This window comes from Aethalodelphis obliquidens, unplaced genomic scaffold (genome assembly GCF_003676395.1).
Source record: "Aethalodelphis obliquidens isolate GAN/ISIS:26980383/991018 unplaced genomic scaffold, ASM367639v1 scaffold5, whole genome shotgun sequence".
NCBI classification, from domain to species: Eukaryota; Metazoa; Chordata; class Mammalia; order Artiodactyla; family Delphinidae; genus Aethalodelphis; species Aethalodelphis obliquidens.
Window position 1 is genome coordinate 26,261,278 of NW_020837949.1, and position 22,318 is coordinate 26,283,595.

Below are 22,318 nucleotides of genomic sequence, written 5' to 3' on the forward strand. Positions count from 1 at the left end.
GCTTGGTAAGAGATGGAGCAAAAGTAGAATAGGATGATTTGTTTAGGAGAGTCTTAGAAGGAGTCTCATTGATACAAAATACAGCTTGGATCCAAATAATGGAAGAAGGAAGTAAAATAAGTACCTTTATAATACCACATTTTCTTTGGGTAACTTGAAAAGTTCTGCCTACTGTGGTTATTTACAGGATTTAAAACCAATATGGGGCTTCCCTGGTGGTGCAGTGGTTGAGAGTCCGCCTGCTGATGAAGAGGACACGGGTTCGTGCCCCAGTCCGGGAGGATCCCACATGCCGCGGAGTGGCTGGGCCTGTGAGCCATGGCCACTGGGCCTGCGCGTCTGGAGCCTGTGCTCCGCAACGGGAGAGGCCACAACAGTGAGAGGCCCGCGTACTGCAAAAACAAAAAAACAAAAAAAAACAAAAGAAACTAATGTGATGTAACCACTAGGGAAAATGTATTATTTGAGAAGTTATGAGGGACAAAAGCCCGAGGTGGTCTGGTCTCCTGCTATATCATATTGACTCAGTGCCAACCAAGTACCTTTGCTTCTCAATGCATTTTCATCAAAAGGTGGGGCTGCATTTCACAGAGAATTTACCTCTAAAGAGCTGAGAAAGGTTAGAATGTTTATGTATATGTCAGTGAATCTTCAATTTTACCCTTTGTTACATTCAATTTTCTTTTTTTTTTTTTAATTTTATTTATTTATGGCTGCGTTGGGTCTTTGTTGCTGCGCGTGGGCTTTCTCTAGTTGCGGCGAGCGGGGGCTACTCTTCATTGCGGTGCACGGGCTTCTTATTGCGGTGGCTTCTCTTGCTGCGGAGCACGGGCTCTAGGTGCGCAGGCTTCAGTAGCTGCAGCATGCGGGCTCAGTAGTTGCAGTGCGTGGGCTCAGTATTTGTGGTGCACGAGCTTAGTTGCTCCGCGGCATGTGGGATCTTCCCAGACCAGGGATCGAACCCGTGTCCCCTTCATTGGCAGGAGGATTCTTAACCACTGCGCCACCAGGGAAGTCCTCAAATTTCTTTCCAATTAAAAAAAAAGACTTGATTATGCAATATAGTGTAGTTTTCTAAACATTTTATGTATCCCAACAGCTACATTTTCTTCTGTCATAGTTAAGGGACTATTTTAATTATTGTTGATTCATTAAAAAATTTAAATACTTTAACACTGATATTTGATTTTTAAGATAGACATGATCATGTTGGTGTTTTATCCCAAACAATACCATTTTTCCCATTAATTAATTCTAGTTGAGCTCTCATATGTGGCATGGGGAGGGGATGAAGCAGGTAGTCAGTAGAGGCTTCTAAACTAACAATTTGCAATTTAGGGACAGAGAGAGTTTGCAACCACAAACTGTTTGTAAAATGAGGTATTTTGAATCTCAGAACATACTAATCTGTTGGTTGCATGTTACAATTTCTTTTAGAAAGTGGTCCCTTTGAATTCTATGAAGCCAAACAAAAGGAAAGAAAAATTACTTGAGAAGTGAATTGGGTGCTGAGTAAAACTTCTTCCCTTGTTCAGTGATGTATCTTAGAACCTGAAATAGTAATTTCTCTTATTTTGTCATGCGCCTTATTTCAGCACACCAAACACTAAATGAAGTGTAATAGACTGTATAGAAATGCCAAGACAGGTAACAATTTACATGTTCTCTTTTGTATATAAAGTCAATATTATATATTATAAACCCTGTGGGATGCTGACACAGAAAAATCCATGTTCAAATCAGTTCTTGTACAGATAAATGACCTCTGATGTAAACTAGACAGTGATTAGCCAACATCTTTTCTGATCTGTTTTTCTAAAACAGAAACTACAGAAATAGATAAATTGTGACTATTTCAATTTTTAAAATTATAGTTACATATGAGATAAGCTTTGAGAAAACATTTGAAAGACTTGTTTTTCTTTTGCAGTGAATGCTTTCTAACTTTTCTTATATAATAAGCCCACTTTAGACTTTTATGTATAAAGCATGATCTCCTTCAAGGCTTTCATGTTCTTGATGGCATTTAAATGTTGATAATAGCAACAAATAGTTGAACTACTAAAAACAGCAACACAAATATTGTACATTTGTAAAGTCTTTTCATATCTGTGTAATCATCATAACAACTTGGGTGGGCAGAGCTGAGAGGAGATATGGGTAGCCTTGTCTTACAGATGAGAAAATTGTGTTTCCCAAAAGATAAATGATTGACATTGTCCCAGACTCCAACAGGGTGGCTGGAGGTCTCTGCAATTTTATTCATGGTCACAATAAGTCTTAAGGAACCAGAGCATGGCACATCCAAGCTGGAAGGCATCATTGTTCAGGTTAAGGAGGGAGCTACTTACGAATAAGAAGGTATTGTTTCAGACAGGCACGGACAGCCCCTCCACCAGGATTTTCCTAAACCTCTCTCCAAGCTGGCTACCTCAGTGCTTCAGCTTACCACTTGGAGAATGATGCCCAACTCAAGCCAATTACATATTTTTCATTGTATTTTCTCCTGTCTCTCTAGATATTCTTTTTTTTTTTTTCCCATTTCAAAATGTGTAAGGAAATAGAGAGTAAGAGAAGAGAGTAATGGATGGGGAAAGGTTGTCCTTTTAAAAGGATGGTCGGTGAAAGCCTTTCTAATAAGGTGATTTTTGAGTACTTACAAACATATATCCAGTAATCCCAAAGAAAATCCTGACAAATTGAATTCAACACCACCTGTTTTTAAAAGAATACTGTAGCATACAATAAGGCTTATCCCTAGGAATGCTAGGCTAGCTTAACATTCAGAACATTTCTTAAATAATTTATGAAATTGAGATATTTAAGGACATGGCTCACCTCTTTTAGTCAGCACTGTACTGGAAGTACTTAACAATGAAGTAAGACAAGGAAAACAAATGGTTGTTGTAAAGAAATAAATTTGGCGTTATTTGTAGGTTAGTTAAGTCTACATATAAAATTTAAAGTTATTAACAAATTTGAGAGCTACCATATGTACCTTACCAGATATTAAGACTTATATAACTGCAGAAATAAGAATAGCCTGATGTTGGTACAGGGATAGCCAAATAGACCAGTGTAACCAATGAATAGAACAGAAAACAGGAACGCGCACGTAAACTTCTGTGGGAGTTCAATAAAATAAGAGAACTGTCATTACAAATGGTAGGAATGGTTGGGCTAGTCAATAAGTGGTGATGAAAAAAAACTGACAACCCATATAGGTAAAAATAAAATTATATCTATTTCTTCATATTATATATAAAATATATTTCATATTAAAGACCTCAATATGAACACTAAATATTTAAAACTTTGAGAATAATTTTTAGGAAAATGTCATTATGACATCAGAGTAGGGAAGATTTAATAAGCAAAACTCAAGAAGCAAAAGTATAAAGGACAATAATGATAAGTATTTCTAAAAGTTTTACATTTCTGAACCAATAAGGACACCATCAACAAATTAAAAATCAAGCCACAAGTTGGAAGCAGACTGTGGTGCAGATGTAGTGAGATCCAGTGTCTATCTAGGATGGGATCAGGAATGTCACAAAAGAAGAAACCCAACTTACCAATAAAAGGTGGAAAGATGCTCAGCCTCACTAATAATTATAGAACTACAAATTATAATAACAATGAAATGCTATTTTACCGAGACTGGCAAAAATGAATGACAATGATAATATCCAAACAAAACTTTGAGGGGATAGGAAGAAAAGGGGGTCTCTCATATCCTGCTCTCTGAGAGAGTAATTTGTTAATACCTTAAAAAGCTGATGGTGTTAATATCCTATGAACCTGAAATAGCATGCGTAAGTATAAACCCTAGAGGAGCTCTTGCATGTGGGCACAAGGAAACTTCTATGCTTGCTTTTAAGAGTAAAAAGAATGGAAACAACGCAAATGTTAACCAATGTAGGAATGTAAAAATTAACTATAGCATATTCATAAAAAGGACAAACTAGACTTACATGTATCAATTAGGCTGAATCTCAGAATTATAAGTGTAAAAGGAAAAGAGCAAAATTCAGTGTCTTCACTATGCTATGCCACCATTTGTGTAACTCTCAAGCACACAGAACAGTATAACTCGTATATGATCTAGCATAAAAGTACAAAATATGTGGATGAAAAAATACACATCAACTTCAGAATATTAGTCACCTCAGGTGATAGGGAGATGGGAATAAGGTGAGAGAAATCTTCTACTTTAACTGTAATACTTTATTTAAAAAAAAATTCAGGAGGGGGTAACCTGGGTTAGTTGTGAACAAGAAAAAAAAGTTGTCAACATAAAACTAGAGATATTCCCCCCCATCTCATTTATTTTAAGTCTCGGTTATACATGTGAGCTATTATTTTGATCCTTTTTTTTACTCTAGATCACATTAATGTGTCGCTAATTTCCACCTCTACCCAGAGAGAAATTCAAATTCAACAAGGAAATAGCTTTTGCACCCTTCCCAGAAACTCCATTGTAATTGATAGGTGGCTTAAAGTGGCTTAAAAAACACAAATTCATTATCTTATCATTCTGGGGGTCAGAACTCTAAAAACAATCAGGCACGGCCTATTCCTTGCCTTTTCCAGTTTCTAGAGATCTCCAGCATTATTTTAGCTCAGGGTCTCACTTCACTCAGACCCTCCTACCTCCCTCTTGCACGGACCCTTGTGATTTCAATGGACCCACTTGGATAATCCATGATCTTCTCCCCACCTCAAGGGGATGAGAATCCCTTGAGAAATCACATCTGCAAAGTCCCTTTTGCCATGTAAAGTAACATTTTCACAGGTATTAAGAATTAGGATGTGGACATCTTTTGGAAGGCCATTATTCTACCTACCACAATAGGCATTATTTCTCATTGTGTTTTCTCCTGTCTCTCTACATGTTCCCTTTTTTCAAAATGTGTTTATTTCTTCCTCTATCACTTGCTCTCTCTTAATCAGTTTGTCTGGTATTTGTCTGTCGTATTAGCTACACCCTGACAGCTGTGGCCTGAGTGTGGGGTTTTACTGTATAAAAGGCTGGAAAGGCCTGGTCAGCCAGGCTGGAAGTTCTGTTCATGTTAATTTCCCCCTACCTATCATTTCCTTCTACTTCATCAAACAAAACTACTTTCATTGTGGTCTGAGTGGTTCTAAAGTAACCCCTGGTAGGATGCCTCCTAAACCCTTGTTAAAGGGAAAGGGTATCCTTCGCATCCCCACTCTGCGTCCCACTCCCAGAACTGCTCATTCTCTACGATGGAAGCCTCTGAGCTTCCTTTCTTTCCCATCCTCAGTTCTTGGAAACACCTAAGGAGGCGAGCGCCTCAATTTACGACTCCCTCGAGGACCCAGGTCTGGAAGTGAACGCACGGATCTCCCCCACCCCCGCCACCCCGCCCCTCGCCTCTTCCCACAACCCGGCTCTGGGACCCGTCAGGCTGGTTCAGACATCTGGGGAATTAACATGTCCCGCCCATCCCTAGCCTCGAGCCGCGCAGGCTCCGCGCCTCCGCCCTCGTTCTCTCGCCGCTTCCAGCTCCTACGCGTGGAAGCCGCTACAAAGGGCTTGAATGAAACGTGTGTGGGTTTAGTGACCTCGTAAGCCGCCAGGGGATCCCGTCTCCCCACAAACCAGCGCGTCTCTCGCAGGAGGCTGAGCAGGGGGAGGAGGCAAGGAGCGGAGCGCTGGGTTTCGCGTGCGCGCGCTGCGGCTGGAGCGGCGGCGAGGGGCTTCCTGGCCATGCACCGCCTCGCCCGCGGCGGTTCCGGGCACCACTCTCTCCGCCGGGGCTGCGCCCGCTGTCGCCGCCACAAGCTCCTGCGGCCGCCGGCACTGTCCACCGAGGAGCAGAGCTAGCCCTCCCCACCACCGATTCCCTTCTCCGCGGAGACGCGCCGCCCAGCAGCCCGCGCCGCCCCCTGGTCAACTTTGAGCAAGAGGAGAGACAACTTTGGCCGCGGCCGCGGGCTTCGCATCCCGCTTCTCCTCGTCTGCAGGAGCCTCGCGAGTCGCTGGGGTTAGGTGGGGCGAGAGTTACCCCGGCGCATGTGCGCGGCGTCTGGCTGTGGGCAGCCTGTCTCCAGCAAGCGGGAGCGGGAGTGTGGCTACTAGTCATCTGAAGGTGGGGAACTTGCTTTCCTTTCCCTTGAAGCGACCTCGTCTTGCTGCTGGATAAAGCTATATCGAAAGCATGTAAATAGGCAGAGCGACTGTTACCAGGAAGGCAGCCACCCCAAAGGCAGGGAGGAGCGTGGGGCTTCGTCTGGGCTTCTCCCAGTCGCAACATTAATCAACAGTCAGGCGTTGGTTGCAAGTTTTCAAGGTCAGCCACCGGCAGCAGCGATTCCCTCTCTGAATCTTGGGGATACGCAGCGCTCGGGTTGGACTTGGCTGAGAAATGCACAGGACACCAAACGAGGAAGGATTGTAGAGGGGAAGGACTGTGACCCCAAGACCCATCCCCCAACCTCCCCCTAATCTCCCGTCCCCCGCTGCAGGGGCGGGGGTTAGTATGTGACATGTGTCTAACTCTCAGCGGCAACTTTAGCAGCAGGTGTCCGTCCTAAGCAGGAGCCGCCGTTGCCGGGTGCGCCCTCGCCCAGCCATGCGGGCCGCGGGCGCGCGTCTCGCCCGCACCTCGCGGCTGCTGCTTCTGCTACTGCTCAAGGTTTCCGCTTCTCTCGTCCTCGGGTCCGCCCCTGCGCCCGGGAACGAAAATTGTCTGGGGGAAAGCTGTTCACCTACACTGATCCAGCGTCGCAGCAGGGACGCTTGGGGACTGGGAAATTCTGCAGGAGACCTTCTGCCAACCCGTGCGCCCAGGGAGGAGGCTCAGGAGGCAGCGGTGCGCTTGGCGCCTTCATGGGACCCACCCGCGGCCCGCGGCGGTGACCCAGGCGCGGGCAGAGGGGCGGAGGCGTCGGCAGCGGAGCCCTCGGGACCTCCAGCCAGACCACCTGGCGCCTGGAGGTGGAAAGGTGCCCGGAGTCAGAAGCCCCCGGGTACTTTGGGGAGAGGGAACCCCACGGCTCTCCAACTCTTCCTTCACACGTCAGAGGAGAAGGAAAAGGGTCCCAGAGGCTCTGGCATTTCTGGGCGCAGTCAGGAGCAGAGTGTGAGGAAGGAACCCGGAGCCAGCGACCTTTATTATTGGCCAAGGAGAGCCGGGAAACTCCAGGGTTCCCACCACGACCCCCAACCCAAGACGGTCAATGGACCGTCGGGGCACGAAGGGCGGACGATTGCACCCCCTGGCAGGGCTCTGGCTCTGAACGGGTCCTCCCTTGAAGGAGTTCACGAACGCGGGGGTCCTCGGCGAGGGAACACCACGAACCCGCGCTTGCGACTGAAGAACCCTTTCTACCCACTGACCCAGGAGTCATACGGAGCCTATGCGGTCATGTGTTTGTCGGTGGTGATCTTCGGGACCGGCATCATAGGCAACCTGGCGGTGATGTGCATCGTGTGTCACAACTACTACATGCGGAGCATCTCCAACTCCCTCTTGGCCAACCTGGCCTTCTGGGACTTTCTCATCATCTTCTTCTGCCTTCCGCTCGTCATCTTTCATGAGCTGACCAAGAAGTGGCTGCTGGAGGACTTCTCCTGCAAGGTCGTGCCCTATGTAGAGGTAATGCCTTCCAGGGGGTCTCAAGCTACGGGCTTTATTCATTTCCGGGATTTATAGCATCAGACCGGCTGCTCCACGCACCTACTGCTGAAGCCTTTCACTTTTTCTCAGGGTCCCTCCCTCATTTCTCTTGCCAATCATTTATAGACATTGGCATTTATATGCTGGGCACAGGGGCGGACCTAAGCAGCTTTGTCCACTCACCTTCAAACTCATCTGCTCCTGGATTGGGAGATAATTAGCATCTCATAATGTATAGAATTGTTTAGATTTTAAATTTCTCTCTCTGAACTATGGTTTTATACATATAGATTTCTGATTTGGAGACTATCAGAGATTCTAGAGTGAATTCATTATTAGAACCTAGCAAGAAAAAAAACCCTGCATCACTCATCTACTAGGTTTCTAGTGCTCCAGTATGATTTCTTCCCCAAGGATATTATCACATTTCTTCTTAAATATCAAAATTGGAGTAATATATATTTTATTTAACAAAAGAAATCTGCTTTTCTTTGTTTGTCACTTGGCCTGGATACATTAGTAACCTCCCAAATTAGTTTGTCTGGCTGTCTGCCATGCTATCCCACCTAAATTCGTATGTCATTTCTGTTCCTCTTTTTTTCCTTCTCAACTTTGTAACCATTTTATTTATTTTGTATGAATGAGCTTAAGCAAAAATAACACTTTGTACATCATGGCACAGAATTTATTTGACATTCCCAAAGTATATAGTATATATTTGTCATTTGTTAGAGTATAAGGGATTGGCTATTTTTCCAAGACTAGAAAATTTCTTAAGAAGAAGGGGACACATAATAGCTTCCAAACTTTGGAAACGGAAATATTTGAGTAAAATTTGACTGTTAACATCCTACAGCTAGTGTCCTTAACCGTTATTATGGTAGTTGGAATTTCTTTAAACACCAGCTCTTGGAAGGAGCCCACGTGCTTTGTTGCCAGTTGTGTTTTCAGCCAGCTGGCCCTTGATTTACTCCATTGAGACTGCCCGTTTCATTTATGGAAGCAAAGAAGGGAAACTGTAAATATTCCAGAGCCCCTGATCCTGTCTGGCACCAGGGCCAGTGACATTATGTTCAACATTGTTCCAGGGCCTAATGCTAGGGGATAAGTAAACAGAAAACCGTACCTACTTAGAAGGGCCAAGGCAAGAGACTGTAAATAAGACCCTCTGTTATCCTGGCAGAGATCAGATGCGGGATCATGCCATGCTTGCTAAATCAGCTGTTGCTACTTTACCAACATCTAGAATTTCTCTTGTTGCCAAGCTCCAAGTAGCTCCGAAACATCTAAATATTTGGTAGACAGCTCATTTTTGAATTGCAGAGAAGGAAGTGAAATTTTTGGAAGAGAATATGTGTCTACCAATTGCCTTTTCAAGGTCAATTTCAATTTAAGATTTCTCTGATTGTTTGAATAATGCAGAAGAAATTGACATATGCAAAAAAGAGACAAAAGTAAACTATAAAGTGAATAGGAGAGTTACCTCCAATAAGAGGGAAGCATATTGGCTTGTTTTAAATGCACTGGACAGGATGAAATCATTATACATTAAAGGGAAAAACAATAAAAAGGACAGAAAAAAGAAACTGGGGAAAGAAAAAAATTTACCAAAGTTCTTGAAAAAAAACTTTAAAAGAAAAGAATCCCATTCAAAGTCAGAAAAGAATATATAAACTTCGGTTAGTTTAGTGAGACCTGTGAGTTTTGAGTGATGGTATTTATTACGTATGTGTTTTAATTTTCTTTCTCTAAATAAAGGGAAAGAAAATTAAAGAGAAATCCTCTAATACTGAGGATTTTAAAAAATGCATACTTTCATTTGTATTTCCTTTTTAAATTTAATTCTCAGCTCCTTAAGAAAAACAATTATTATATTTTACTCTCTATTTCCCCCCTTCTTCATAGCCCTTTTCTATTTTTTAATTATTGGTACTAGGCTCTTTTTTCCCCTGGAAAAGCAAAGGCTTGGAGAAAAAGATTCACTCATTTTATTTTCTTGAAAAATTAAACTATAATGTACATTTTTACTGTTAGAATAATGAATAAAAGCCTTAAGATTTAGTGTTTCTATATTCATACCTAATCCTAGTCTTCTGAAATAATTCTATAATGTTTCATCATACTCTGTGAAAATGATGATCAGACAGAAGTATTAGCTCCATACTTCCTGATTATGAGGACAAGAAATACAATCCAACTCTCAGAATAAAGCATTTCTGCTTCCAGGAGGCACTGCTGTTTTCACAGAAGTAAGAGGGATCTAATACCTATTTCATGTTGGGTTTCTGAAAAAAAACAGATGCTAATGTGGAGATCTGCTTCAGGAAGTTTATTGGGGTGTGAGCTCAGGTTCAACACCTGTTAGGGAATGAAGGAAGCAGGACTGAGCAGAGAGGGACGTTGAACTGTGATGCAGATGCCACAAAGACCTCAGCTGACACCACAGGGAGCTCAGGGCTGGGGTGGTCCTAGAGGGAGGTCCTGAATGGAGGCAAAACGGCTCAGCCTTTATAGCCCCTAACAGACCAGTCATTGGATGCAAGTTGCTCCCAGGAAGGGGGCATAACCTTGAGCCGGGTGGATCTCTTTGGTTAAGGGCAATTCCTAGAGAGGGATGCAGCTAAGAGCCATCAACCACCCATAGTCCCAGCAGCTGGGGGAGATCAGCATTTCATTCCTAAAGGACTTTGGGGAAGAAGCAATCTGGGTGGGGAACCACAGCAGCCACTACAGTGGCTTTTGAATTACCACGTTAAATTAGAACCAGATGGCACTCTAACCCAACCCCCTCATTTTAAAGATGACATATGACACTCAGAAAAGAGAAATGACCATCCTACGTATACATATTTAGTCAATGGCAACCAGACCCTTATTCTCAACACTTGATGTTGATATTTGTTTAGTAGGCAAACATCTATGAGGCAAAACAATGTCCAGTGAGTGTTTTCTTTTTCTTTCTGCTCCTTGGCATCTTTTTTTTTTTTTTGCGGTACGCGGGCCTCTCACTGTTGTGGCCTCTCCCGTTGTGGAGCACAGGCTCTGGACGCGCAGGCTCAGCGGCCATGGCTCACGGGCTCACGGGCTCCTCCTGGACCGGGACACGAACCTGTGTCCCCTGCATCGGCAGGCGGACTCTCAACCACTGTGCCACCAGGGAAGCCCTCCTTGGCATCTTTTTAAAAGATTTTTGTATCCAACAGACAGGAAAAATAATAAGCCCAGTTAACATCATTTGTTATATGATGAAATTTGTAGCTCTTTATATTCTTAAATTTCATCGTTTCCCATAAATTCCATAGTTGGTAGCTCATTAAATTTTTAAAAATTGCAGTAATCTGAGACAATTGCATTTTTTCATGTGCCAAACATGGTTATTTTAATAATCAAATAAAGATACATAGGTTATATTTTATGTTCTTAAAAATCACAAAGTGTTCTAGATAGGGGAGGACATTACAAATCTTTTTGAAAACTTTCTCCCTGTTTTGCCCTCATTCCAAATCTTTTTCTTCTTGACCACAAGACTTCTGAAAATTATTTGACATTTTATCTCCTTTGTTATCTAGATTTTGCCTTTTCTTTACTTTCTAATCTCTTGTATTTATTTTATTTGTTGGGTAGTCTTCCTTTTCTTCCCACCACACACCTTCTTATTGATTTGTAATGTATGATTTACCATTTTTCTAGTAGTCTTTTTTGCCTTTTTCAATGTTTTTCTTTTTAAATTTTTCTTAGTTACTTAAAACTTTTAACCACAATTAATTTTTATTGATCTTTACAATTTTTCTCTCCCATCTTCTCCTTTGCCTTCTTTTCCTTCTCTCCCACAATTCTTTTTTCTACAGCTTGAGTATTAGTATAATCTTAAGGAGGAAGTAGAATTTGGGGGAGAGTTGGCTTTGTGTAGAAAAATAGGTGTTTCTTCAGCAGAAATTATATGTCTTTGCAATTCGCATTTAACTCTTCTTTTTATTTCAATTTGTTGACCAAAACTTAAGGAGAACACCCAGCTTCCAGAGTCTATCTGTAGAAAGGGAGGTTTAGTATAATACTGCTATGAGTGGGAACATAGTAGGAACATTTGTAGTTGATAATTTCTCTCTTTCTGTTCCAGGATTATGATGTCTCTGTGACCTAGTGATAAGTCCCTTAAAGCAGACGGAATGGTAGGAAAGGGGGATAGGAGAGGAGGAAATCTGGGTGGATGGTGGCCATTCTAACAGCCACATCATTTTGAACTGGTCTGTCAGAGAGTCACCAGAAAAAACTATACTCAAAGCAATAGTTGAATAGTTGTATGGAGAGAGAGAGCGTGTAGATGTGGGTTGGATATGGAGGTCTGGGTGTAGATTGCAGTAGGAGAATGGCAGAGGGGTTCCCTACCACACCATTCTCTTAGGGATCTAAAAAATGGTTAAAGCCAAATAACTCAGGCATTGAATATGGCAACCAACTAGAACAGCTCTCTGCTAATTATTTGATGAACGCCAACCAGAGTCAGTGTATCACCTGATACAGATCCACTGCTAACTATTTCCATTTGGATGTTAATTGGACGTTTTGAATAATATAGACAGCTCCTTAGTTTAAAGAACTCACACCTTCATGGTGAGTGGTAGGGAGGGAAGAAGGCTTCAAATAGTTCTAAGTTAACCCCAGATCTAACTGTAGTTTTATTTTCCTGGGATACAAGATTCCTGCATGATTGTGGTGGGTGGATAAAGGGAATACATCTCACCAGGGCCTCTGGACCAGGGATGATTTATGGAAGGTCTAGAACCTTTCATGATGAAAAAAGCCAGATTCTCCAATGGCTTTAGAAATACTGGTTTTAAACTGAGTGAGCAAATGACTTTTTCATTGTCTTAGATTGTAGTTGGCACTGACAGATACGAAAAGAAGGGTGGGTACCGAAGCTGAAGATGATATTGCTATACAGTTTTGTGAGTCTGCACAGATTTCCCTAAAACTCCTAGATTCAAGTACATTGATCATGGCAGACAGTAAATTTGCTTGAGGGGTGGATTAGCCATTGGGTATTCTGATAGACTTTTAAGTGGAAACACAGTTTTGTGAGCCACTTGAAAGTTACTAATAATACTATCAGGGAAAATAGACACACTGTGTGAGAATGGTGCTTAACAAATATTGTATGACTTCCTATTAATCCCTTTATAATAATTTTCACATTCCCATGCAAGTGACAGTATTTGGCTGATAACTCCAGCAGAAAAGAAAACAAGTATAAAGTGTGCTCCTATGTATAACTCCATTCATGAACAGTGTACGGTGAAGTTTACTGAATTTGGGTTCCACATAAGAAGTAAAAGCTTTAGGATATTCAAATGTGAAATTCAAATAATTTCCTCGACTATTGATTGTAATAAGAATGTCATCCTTTTTTAAAGCTTGCCGATGAAGTATAAACAGGAACGTGGATTTTTCTTTACTTGCCTTCTAGAGATATTAGTTGGCATTCAGCTTTTAAGGATTATACACGAAACAGCAGCACCCAATAACTGATTAAAGAACAGCTTGTATAATTCATTATTTTCTATAGTCCTTTTCCATAGATGTCATCATTCATTCATTTATTTACTATCCATTCATTCATTAAACATTTACTGGGCTTTTCTGCTATGCTAGGTACTATGTTAGGAGGAAACAGGAGTGGAAGAAGAAGGGGAAGAGAGGAAAAAGTTTCCAAAGATGAGTAACATAGATATGATACTGCTATTATAGACAGGTGAAATCGTGTGCTACAGTGTGATGAATACTTTAAAAGAGGCTTAAACAAGGTGTTATGGAAGTTCAGGCATGGCTCTGGAATGGGTCAGCTCTCGTTTGTACTTAGTTATGACCAAAGATGGAGAAATTCAAGTGAAAACTATGTTCCCTCTCATTCTTTTTCAAGCATAGTCTTACGCTTAGTTTTCATAAATGCATACAGCCTAGAGCCATGGTGAAAAGTTACAACTATGAAAATCTTTTAATTCTTGTTTTCTCAAATTTTCCTGGGATAGGAGGCCTATAAGACAATTGGGCAGATGGGACAGTCCTAGAAATTTCATTTAGAATACAGAATTGTTCTAAATATTATTAAATATTAAATTATTATTTAGAATACACTGCCTGAGATAACCATTTCTGCTTTGGAATTAGTCGTCCTTATTAGCCATAAGGACATTAAGTAAATCAAATTTTTTAAAGTTTATTTAAATGAATTGTTTAATTAGCAATGTAATAACAGTACATTAAATTGAGTCCTTTTCTTCTGAAAATCTCTAAAACATACCTATTGTTTGATTTGACCTTAGAGAACATAAGAAGAAAGGCTGAAGAGGGAGACACTTTAGACCTATTATAGAGTCGGGGAAAGGGAAGCATAAAGAATGGACCTTCCTGAGACCTGGATTAATTTCTCAAGCCCACAGTCAAAGTGAGGACGTATCCTCAGTTCCTGAGGGCTGCCAGCGTATCTGGTTATATCAACAAAACATCTCTCAACAGTGAAAAAGAAGCAAATATTTCCACAAAAGCAAAACAGATCTGAGCTTAGGAGTGTACCCAAGGCTGAGGAAGTAAGGGTCTACCTTGCCCTTCACCCTTGTACTGCATGGGCCTTGAGAGAGTGATCCCACCTTTAATAGCTCTTCCTATGTGCTGCAACTAGGTTTAACAGTGTCCCATTAGAAGCACAGGGATCTGAGTCTGAGATGTGGACCGTGTGGGGAGAGGGTGGGCAGACTGCTATGCAGTGAGGTTTGTCTCTGGCACTGCATTTCCGTGCCCATCCTCCAGGGATCCTCTGTCTTTTTTTTTTTTAACCACAAATTGACCTGCCAAGGTCCCATAATTAACTCAACCTTGTTGCCAAGGATACTTAACTCTTAAGTATCCTTATGAGAATGGTATTCTTTGTGCCAGAAGAGATGATCTCACCTAAAATTTCAAGGTTGAGTGGAGAATGGAATTGCTACAATCTCAAATATGGGCCCTTTCTATTTGCAAAGTAGGTACAGATACTTTCCACAAAACCTCCAGAAGAACCGGATATCATCACAATTCCAGACTTATTCTTTAGACAGAATACTTTCAGTTTGTGAATTTATGACGGTTTTCAATGTGCTGTGTCAGCACACTTGAATGGTTGATGGCATGAATGATGCCAAGGTCACTGATTTGATCCTAGCCTAGAATGAGTCATTTCAATTAGGTGTATGACTGTACTCAGGGCTGCCATTATTTTATTCCCTTCTCGTCACTCCCTCCTTCAGGGAACTTTCCTCCTACCTTTACTGTCTTCTCCTTGGTTCAGATTTCTCTTATATAGGAAAAGCATCTGTTAACTAATTCACAGTAAGATGTGAAATTTAGAGATACATGCCTTTTGAAGAGGAATGAGTAAAGAAAGGGTACTTCCTTAACCTACTACCAACAATGGAATTTTGGTTAAGAACAGAGGAATTTTGTCTTAAAATGTGGTTTCTCATAACTACCCAAGCACAAATGGATGAGGCCAACTCTGATTTTGTCTTTAGTTTAGGTTCACCATCATGCAAATCAATTTCATCAGTCACAAGAAAAAAATAGGTGAAAATTTGTTACTGTTCTTTGGAAACTTGTCAGAACCCTTAGGTGAAAAACAGAAATCCCAGTTCATTTTAAGATTGATTAGAAACATCATAATAATATCAAGCGTTGAAATGTGGACTTTGAGCTTGTGGGAAAGATTACATTTTGAAATGAATTTCTAATTATTGAGAATGAATATGGAATATATAAATGCTCTAAGACCTGTTGATTCCAATAGGTGGCTCCCATTGTAGTACACATGATGTTAATCTTGCTTCATTTGCATTTTTACACTAATGAGCATTGGCATATTTGTAATTAAATTGTAACATTTTAGATAAGTTGTAGTCAAATGATTATTTTTTTTTAACTGCAAAGGAATGTACTTCTACAGAAGTCAGAAGTTGTAATTGGTAGGAACATCAAGGTGGGACTATAAAGGTAAAGAAAGATTTATAGGGTCAAGACAAATTTTAGGATGATATAGTAGCTTTTAAATAGTCTCCATTGTTTTTTAAATAAGTAAGAGCATGTTATCAAGTTTAAAAAAAAGGGAAGAAAGTTGAAAATGAGGCAATAATGACAGTTGATATCTTCATTGGAAATCACATATAGATGAAATAGCCTGGATATAATAGAAATAGATAGATATTTATGATATGTGACTGTGTCAGATTAAATCTCAGTGATACTGATAAAGGTAAGGAACCTTCTTTTTGACGATGGAAGAGTGGCCTGGAAGGGCTCTGTTTCATTTCAGAGATGTGTATGTCCTTGTGAGGGTTGAGACAAATCTCTCCTACTCACTCTATATTTTGGTCTGGAAACACTAATGCAAGTGTGATGATTTGCATGTGCTCTGAAATGAAGACCTTTTGATAAAGGCCATCTCATTCACAGCAGTCTGATAAACAGTGGCTCTGAGAAACATGTTGTCTCCACTGTTGCTCAAAGAAGTGTCTCTGGTGGAGAAGTTGCCCTGAAGTGTTTCAAGGATAAGGATTATGGAAAATGCAAGAGGAAGCCAGGGCACACAAGCTCAAGCCATTTAGAGTTTCAAAGGAAACTCTACCCTGTGCTCCTCGTGCTTTTTTCCTGACTGATTGTTAGGTCTCTAACCATGGACTTATAATAGGTTATCATTCATGGCTCAAATGAATGGGTTTTGTTAACAATAACGCCCTTGTTTCGAGAGTTACTTGTATACAAAGGACAGCACGTAAATAGATGCACTTAAACATCTTTTTGAGGTAAAATATAAGCTAGGCTAGAGTAAGTTGTCATGACTTTGGTTAGAAATTTTCCTGTTTTATAAAAATCAGTGTATTCCAGCTGCTTCACTGTACTTAAGCATGTAGATTCGATTTCATATGAAAGAATTTTTCTTGGAAGTACGTTGGTCTTTTCTTTCCCCATCAGTGTTATCACTGATGTATATCAGAGGGTTTAGCAAAAGACACTGTTTATTTGGTATGAGTTGTACCTTCATAGCTTAACCTCATTCATAAAGGTTTCATATTTGTCTGTCTGCAGTAAGCTTCTGAGAAATGGAGCAATAGCTACAACAGGAGTTCCACAGATGGCTGTTTTTCTTCCTTTTTTTTTCGGCCGCGCCATGCGGCATGCAGGATCTTAGTTTCCTGACTAGGGATCGAACCCATGCCCCCTGCATTGGGAGCGTGGAGTCTTAACCACTGGACTGCCAGGGAAGTCCCGACTGTTTCTCATAAAGTATCCACGTGCTCTTTTTTCACCTCATTTTGAATGAACTTAATATAGTACTAGGTAAAGATGGTGGCCAGGATTTCCTCAAGGCTGGATGTTTGTATTGAGTTAGCGCCTTGAGCAGTGGGGAGAACATTTTGACACCGCAGCTGCCCCTTTCCCACGTGAGTGTCTCCACTTGCCCTGTGCCTGCCCAGTGCCTTGAAGCAACGCTGCAGGTGACCACAGGTGACCACAGCTGCCCACAGCCTCACCACTCTGGATGTTGACTGGACAGGGGCTGAAGTAGCTTTACTGTTGTTATTCCAGGAAACAAAGAAGAGCAGAACATTGGAAGAAAAGATTTTAGATTTTGTTTTAGATTTTGTTTTAGATTTTGTTTATTTTGTTTATTTCGATTCTCTAGTGTCTGTATTTTGATGCCAATCCCCTCAAAATTCTCAGTACCTTATTTTCCCAACTAGTTAAAGATTTCTGCTTCCAGCTTTCCTCTGATCTTGATTCTCACAAGTAATAGTCTTGTCTATTCAAAGTGTTTATAGTTGTGCTTTTGTTCATGTTAATTATTCCTTCCATTGCAGTTTAATTAATAACAGATTGCATCTCACTCATTCCATCTCTCAGAATATTGCTTCAAAGAACTACCCATCTAAGCTAATGCTTAACTGCTTTACTCCCAAGAGCATATTTCCTAGTGGTATTGAATTTTAGCAATCAGATATGGTCATTAAATGCAGAAGATCTAGCTTTCATGATACAGTTTTATAATTGTGTATAATTGCACCATGCATCTTGGTAGAATTTCTAATGAGCTGTATGTAAACAAGTACATTTAAAAATTGTGATAGAAATCTTTTCATGTTACCCCAGCATTTAGCATTCTAATTACGTGGATAGATTCCATATCTAAGTAGGCAGAAATTAGCCCACCACCCATTGTCCAGATGATTTTTATCAATTAATTTCTGAGGCATGCAGTTAAGCCTTTACAAAGGTTTACGGTCTCCTGTAAATAATTTGGGGAAGTACTGAGCTGGGACCATGTACCCTTTCTGCTCTTTCACATCATAAAATCAAGTGTATAAGTGAATTTACAGAAAAATATCTGGAGTAATAACACTGCAGGCAGTGGCGGCAGGAGGGAGTAGCTATGTGGGACTGGCATTTGGGCTGTAGTTGCTGTTGGCAACTGCGTAGTAAGTGCTATCTGCATTTGGGGCGGTGTTTGCCTCAGCGGTTCCTTTAACAACTCTCTCTGTAGCTCTTGTGACCTTCCTGGACGGTTCGCCCCGTTTCAGCTGGATCCTAATTGCAGAGGATCCTATCAGACAGAAGTACAATTTGAAAATAGGAAGCTGGACACAGGAGCTTCCTGAAATTGTGTAGGACAAGTGGGAAGGTTCCCTCAATCTATGATTCGTCAGATATGTTTGAGGTCCTCAGTACTAAAGCTCTTGGGAATATGGCTGAAGAACTGAGCATCTTCAAATGAGATACAGTATAGAAGGATTCCTGAGCAAAAAATTGAGGCACATCTTACTCTTGCTTAAAATTTTTCCTGTTGTTTTTTTTTTTAATCTTGTGAGATGAATTATACAGAAGCTAGAACCCCCCTTTTTTTTTTGCTTTTTGAAGCAGTGAACATCTTTTAATTAAGAGTGGATGTGCAGCACCATTTATGATATCTAAGGAGTGGTAATCTAACACACCTGTCATAGTACCTGTCTACCCACTTTCATTTGTTCTTTGCTATTACCTCTCATGAAATGCTTTGTAACAGACTTGGAGATAGGTATGCAAATGCTAGCTCCTGTGATAATTGGTCCAGATTTTAAATCTCTAGATTTAAAATTAAAGAGGTTAATGGGGGAGAAGACACTATCTCCTGTGTGTTGTGCATTCTTTGTAAGGAATGATAGAAAATTACCAAGCACATAGATGTTCCGAGCCTCTAAGAGATTGCTTCTCTTCAGAGTCTCGTATCTTCAAAATCACCAAGCTGTCCTTTTAACAGAAATGTTATTCCTAATTTAAAAAGAATGCACAGCATAAGCCTTTGTAGCTTTGTATTTGTGGACTGACTCAGGATACAAAGTGACAAGGAAACATGCACAAGATTTGCCTCAGTGAAGACAGTGCAGAAAGCCTTGCTTTACAGTCTTATAGAGAGATGAATCAAAACATTTGAAAAGCTAATATATAAATTAAAACTTTCAAAAATCTGTAAAATAAAATACAGCAATTTCCCAGTAATCCTGTTCGGTGCAGACCTTTAGAAAATGGCCCATCCTTGTCAGATTTCCATTCAGACTATGACATTCAAAAAATGACTGACATTAAAACAAAATCTGATTTTAAGACAGTTGCACAGTGTGGACTTCAATTTTAGAATTATTTTGAGTCTCTGGCATAGATGCAAAAGTATATTTCCATCAAGTCAAACAACTCACTAAGTTGAAAGTTAATTTTAAAAAGGTGAATGTAGAGATGACTCATTTTTCATGGCAGGCATATTAGATTGATATTTCTTATACCGGTGTTTATGGGAAACTGCATGAATTTTGTAGTACAAGAGCTGTTCAACCATGACCTCTTGATTTGCCCTGATCTAGACTTCGTTGGTCATATTTTGCTTCATGTTTGCTTTTCAAACAGTTAACCCCTCATTATATCTCATTTTCAGACTGTCCCCACCAAGTTATGAGAATAGTCAGGACGTGGATGCGGTGTCCTTATTTTGCACATGAGAACTAGTAGACACTGACTAACGTGTAGTGTGTAAGAAGAGAGATTATTTGACATTGGAACTCTTATAGAATCCACAAGGCAAGTTGTCATCGCTCTGGGGAGAGTGACAGCTTGAATGTAGTAAATAAACAACTAATGTTTTGAGTACTAAAATTGTTAGGACAAATGGTTTTCCTTTTGTCAACATCCCTTCGAGTTCTAAAAATGTAGACAATAATATATAATATATGTATGTATGTGTGTATATATTTCTTGGCCCCTTTGCCAAGGCATGACTTCTGCCTGTGCTTCTTAAACATTCCCACTTAGCGGGCAGGGGAGAGTGAATGCAGGTATTTGGGGTATACCCCAAAGCATCCATCCACCTAGGGAATTTTCTTTTAGTCTCCTGGTTTATCTTAACCCTCATGAACATTTTACATCCTATCCATTGTCCTTGTTTAAATATATAAATAAAGACTATTTATTAAACATTAAGTTATTTTAATTTCCCCCCAAACAGTGGGGTAAATCTGATGCTCCCAGATGATTACTGTGTTTATCTTGTGACTTGACAACCACCTTGCCCCGCTAAGTTGACTATGACTGAGCTGATCTTCATGGCTCCTTCCAGCTTTAATATTTTTTGGCTCCTTGACCCTGAACCACTGTATTTCTTCTTCTTTTTATTCTTCTAGTTTTATTTGTTGTCCTTACAATGATTCAGCTGTAGTCACCAACCCAGTTACTCATGCCTCATTCCAGGAAATCGTTTTCTTTTTTCTTTTCTTTTTTTCCGTACTTTTTGCCCATCTGTATTTTTTCCGGTACGTGGGCCTCTCCCTGTCTTGGCCTCTCCCGTTGCGGAGCACAGGCTCGGGACGCGCAGGCTCAGCGGCCATGGCTCACGGGCCCAGCCGCTCCGCGGCACGTGGGATCTTCCCGGACCGGGGCACGAACCCGTGTCCCCTGCATCGGCAGGCGGACTCCCAACCACTGCGCCACCAGGGAAGCCCTATTGCCTAATGTTTTGATCTTTCAGAGATGACCCAGGAAAAATATATTCTGTGTTCCTCCCGCAGGCTGCTTCTCTCGGAGTTACTACGTTCACCTTATGTGCTCTGTGTATAGACCGCTTCCGTGCGGCCACCAACGTCCAGATGTACTACGAAATGATAGAAAACTGTTCTTCCACAACCGCCAAACTTGCTGTTATATGGGTGGGTGCCCTCCTGTTGGCACTGCCGGAAGTGGTGCTCCGCCAGCTGAGCAAGGAGGACCCGGGCTTCAGCGGGCGCGCCCCCGCGGAACGCTGCGTCATCAAGATCTCCCCGGATCTCCCCGACACCGTCTATGTTTTAGCCCTCACCTACGACAGCGCCAGACTCTGGTGGTACTTCGGCTGTTACTTCTGTTTGCCCACACTTTTCACCATCACCTGCTCTTTAGTGACTGCAAGGAAAATCCGCAAAGCCGAGAAAGCCTGTACCCGGGGGAATAAGCGGCAGATTCAGCTAGAAAGCCAGATGAACTGCACAGTCGTGGCTTTGACCATTTTATATGGATTTTGCATTATTCCTGAAAATATCTGCAACATTGTTACTGCTTACATGGCTACAGGGGTTTCCCAGCAGACAATGGACCTTCTTAATATCATCAGCCAGTTCCTTTTGTTCTTTAAGTCCTGTGTGACCCCTGTCCTACTTTTCTGTCTCTGCAAACCCTTCAGTCGGGCCTTTATGGAATGCTGCTGCTGCTGTTGTGACGACTGCGTCCAGAAGTCTTCCACGGTGACCAGTGATGACAATGACAACGAATACACCACAGAACTGGAGCTCTCACCTTTCAGTACCATACGCCGGGAGATGTCCACGTTCGCGTCCGTTGGAACTCATTGCTGAAGCACAGCCTTTGGTTTGCTTAGGTTTCTTTGTTTCATTTTCATATCCTGTGAAAGTTTTTACTTCATATTTTTCCTTAGTGGGAAAACATGCAGAAAAGGAGAGAAATATTAACTACTGTAGAACTGATTTTGCAAATTAATATTTGTGCTTTGAAAAAAAAATTTATATTTAGTTATTTAAGAAGTATGAGGAGGCCAGTAGTTTTAGATCATTTTATCTGGTATGGTGCTAATATTTTATTTGAAAAAAGTGACTGCACCTTAATTAATTGCTAACTTTCTTTTGTTCTTTTAAAAATATAATCACTGTATATTGATTATAGCCATGTGATTTTGTAGGCTATTTTATGTTTGAGTTGTGATTGAAAGTATATTGTATATGGTATCGTGAGGTGAGTTGTAGTTAAGAAGCATTCACAAAGTAGCACCAAATAAATTACACTTTATTCTTTAACGTCATTGTCAATCTACTTTTAACCAAGATTCAATAAATCTTTTAATTGCCTTAAATACACAATTACTGATTCTATGCACAATTTAAAATCAGCCTTATTGTTTTATAATTCTATTTTCCTTTAAGGTGGGCAATCACTATGATATAAAGACATTTTCCTAACAGTACTATTTTATATGCATGATTCATAAAACTAACTGTATGTTTAAAAAATTGTATTTTTAATATTCAGCTAGAGATGTAAAATTACTTCCAAATATTTATAAAATATGAATAAATAGACAG

The 22,318-nt window shown here is 40.8% G+C and overlaps 1 protein-coding gene across 1 annotated transcript; it reads left to right on the forward strand.

Moving 5' to 3' along the window:
- Positions 1–992: 992 nt before the first annotated feature.
- On the forward strand, positions 993–22,089 carry GPR37 (G protein-coupled receptor 37). Its single transcript, XM_027102054.1, has 2 exons — positions 993–7,625; positions 20,759–22,089. Exons 1-2 carry the CDS (start codon positions 6,600–6,602, stop codon positions 21,575–21,577), a joined length of 1,845 nt encoding a protein of 614 aa, XP_026957855.1. The 5' UTR covers positions 993–6,599; the 3' UTR covers positions 21,578–22,089.
- The last annotated feature ends 229 nt before the right edge of the window (positions 22,090–22,318 follow it).

Excerpts from the sequence above, each read along its gene's own strand:
- GPR37 (XM_027102054.1), top strand. The coding sequence starts at position 6,600 with ATGCGGGCCGCGGGCGCGCGTCTCGCCCGCACCTCGCGGCTGCTGCTT. Across the intron at positions 7,626-20,758 it reads AGGTCGTGCCCTATGTAGAG|GCTGCTTCTCTCGGAGTTAC; the intron begins GTAATGCCTTCC and ends TTCCTCCCGCAG.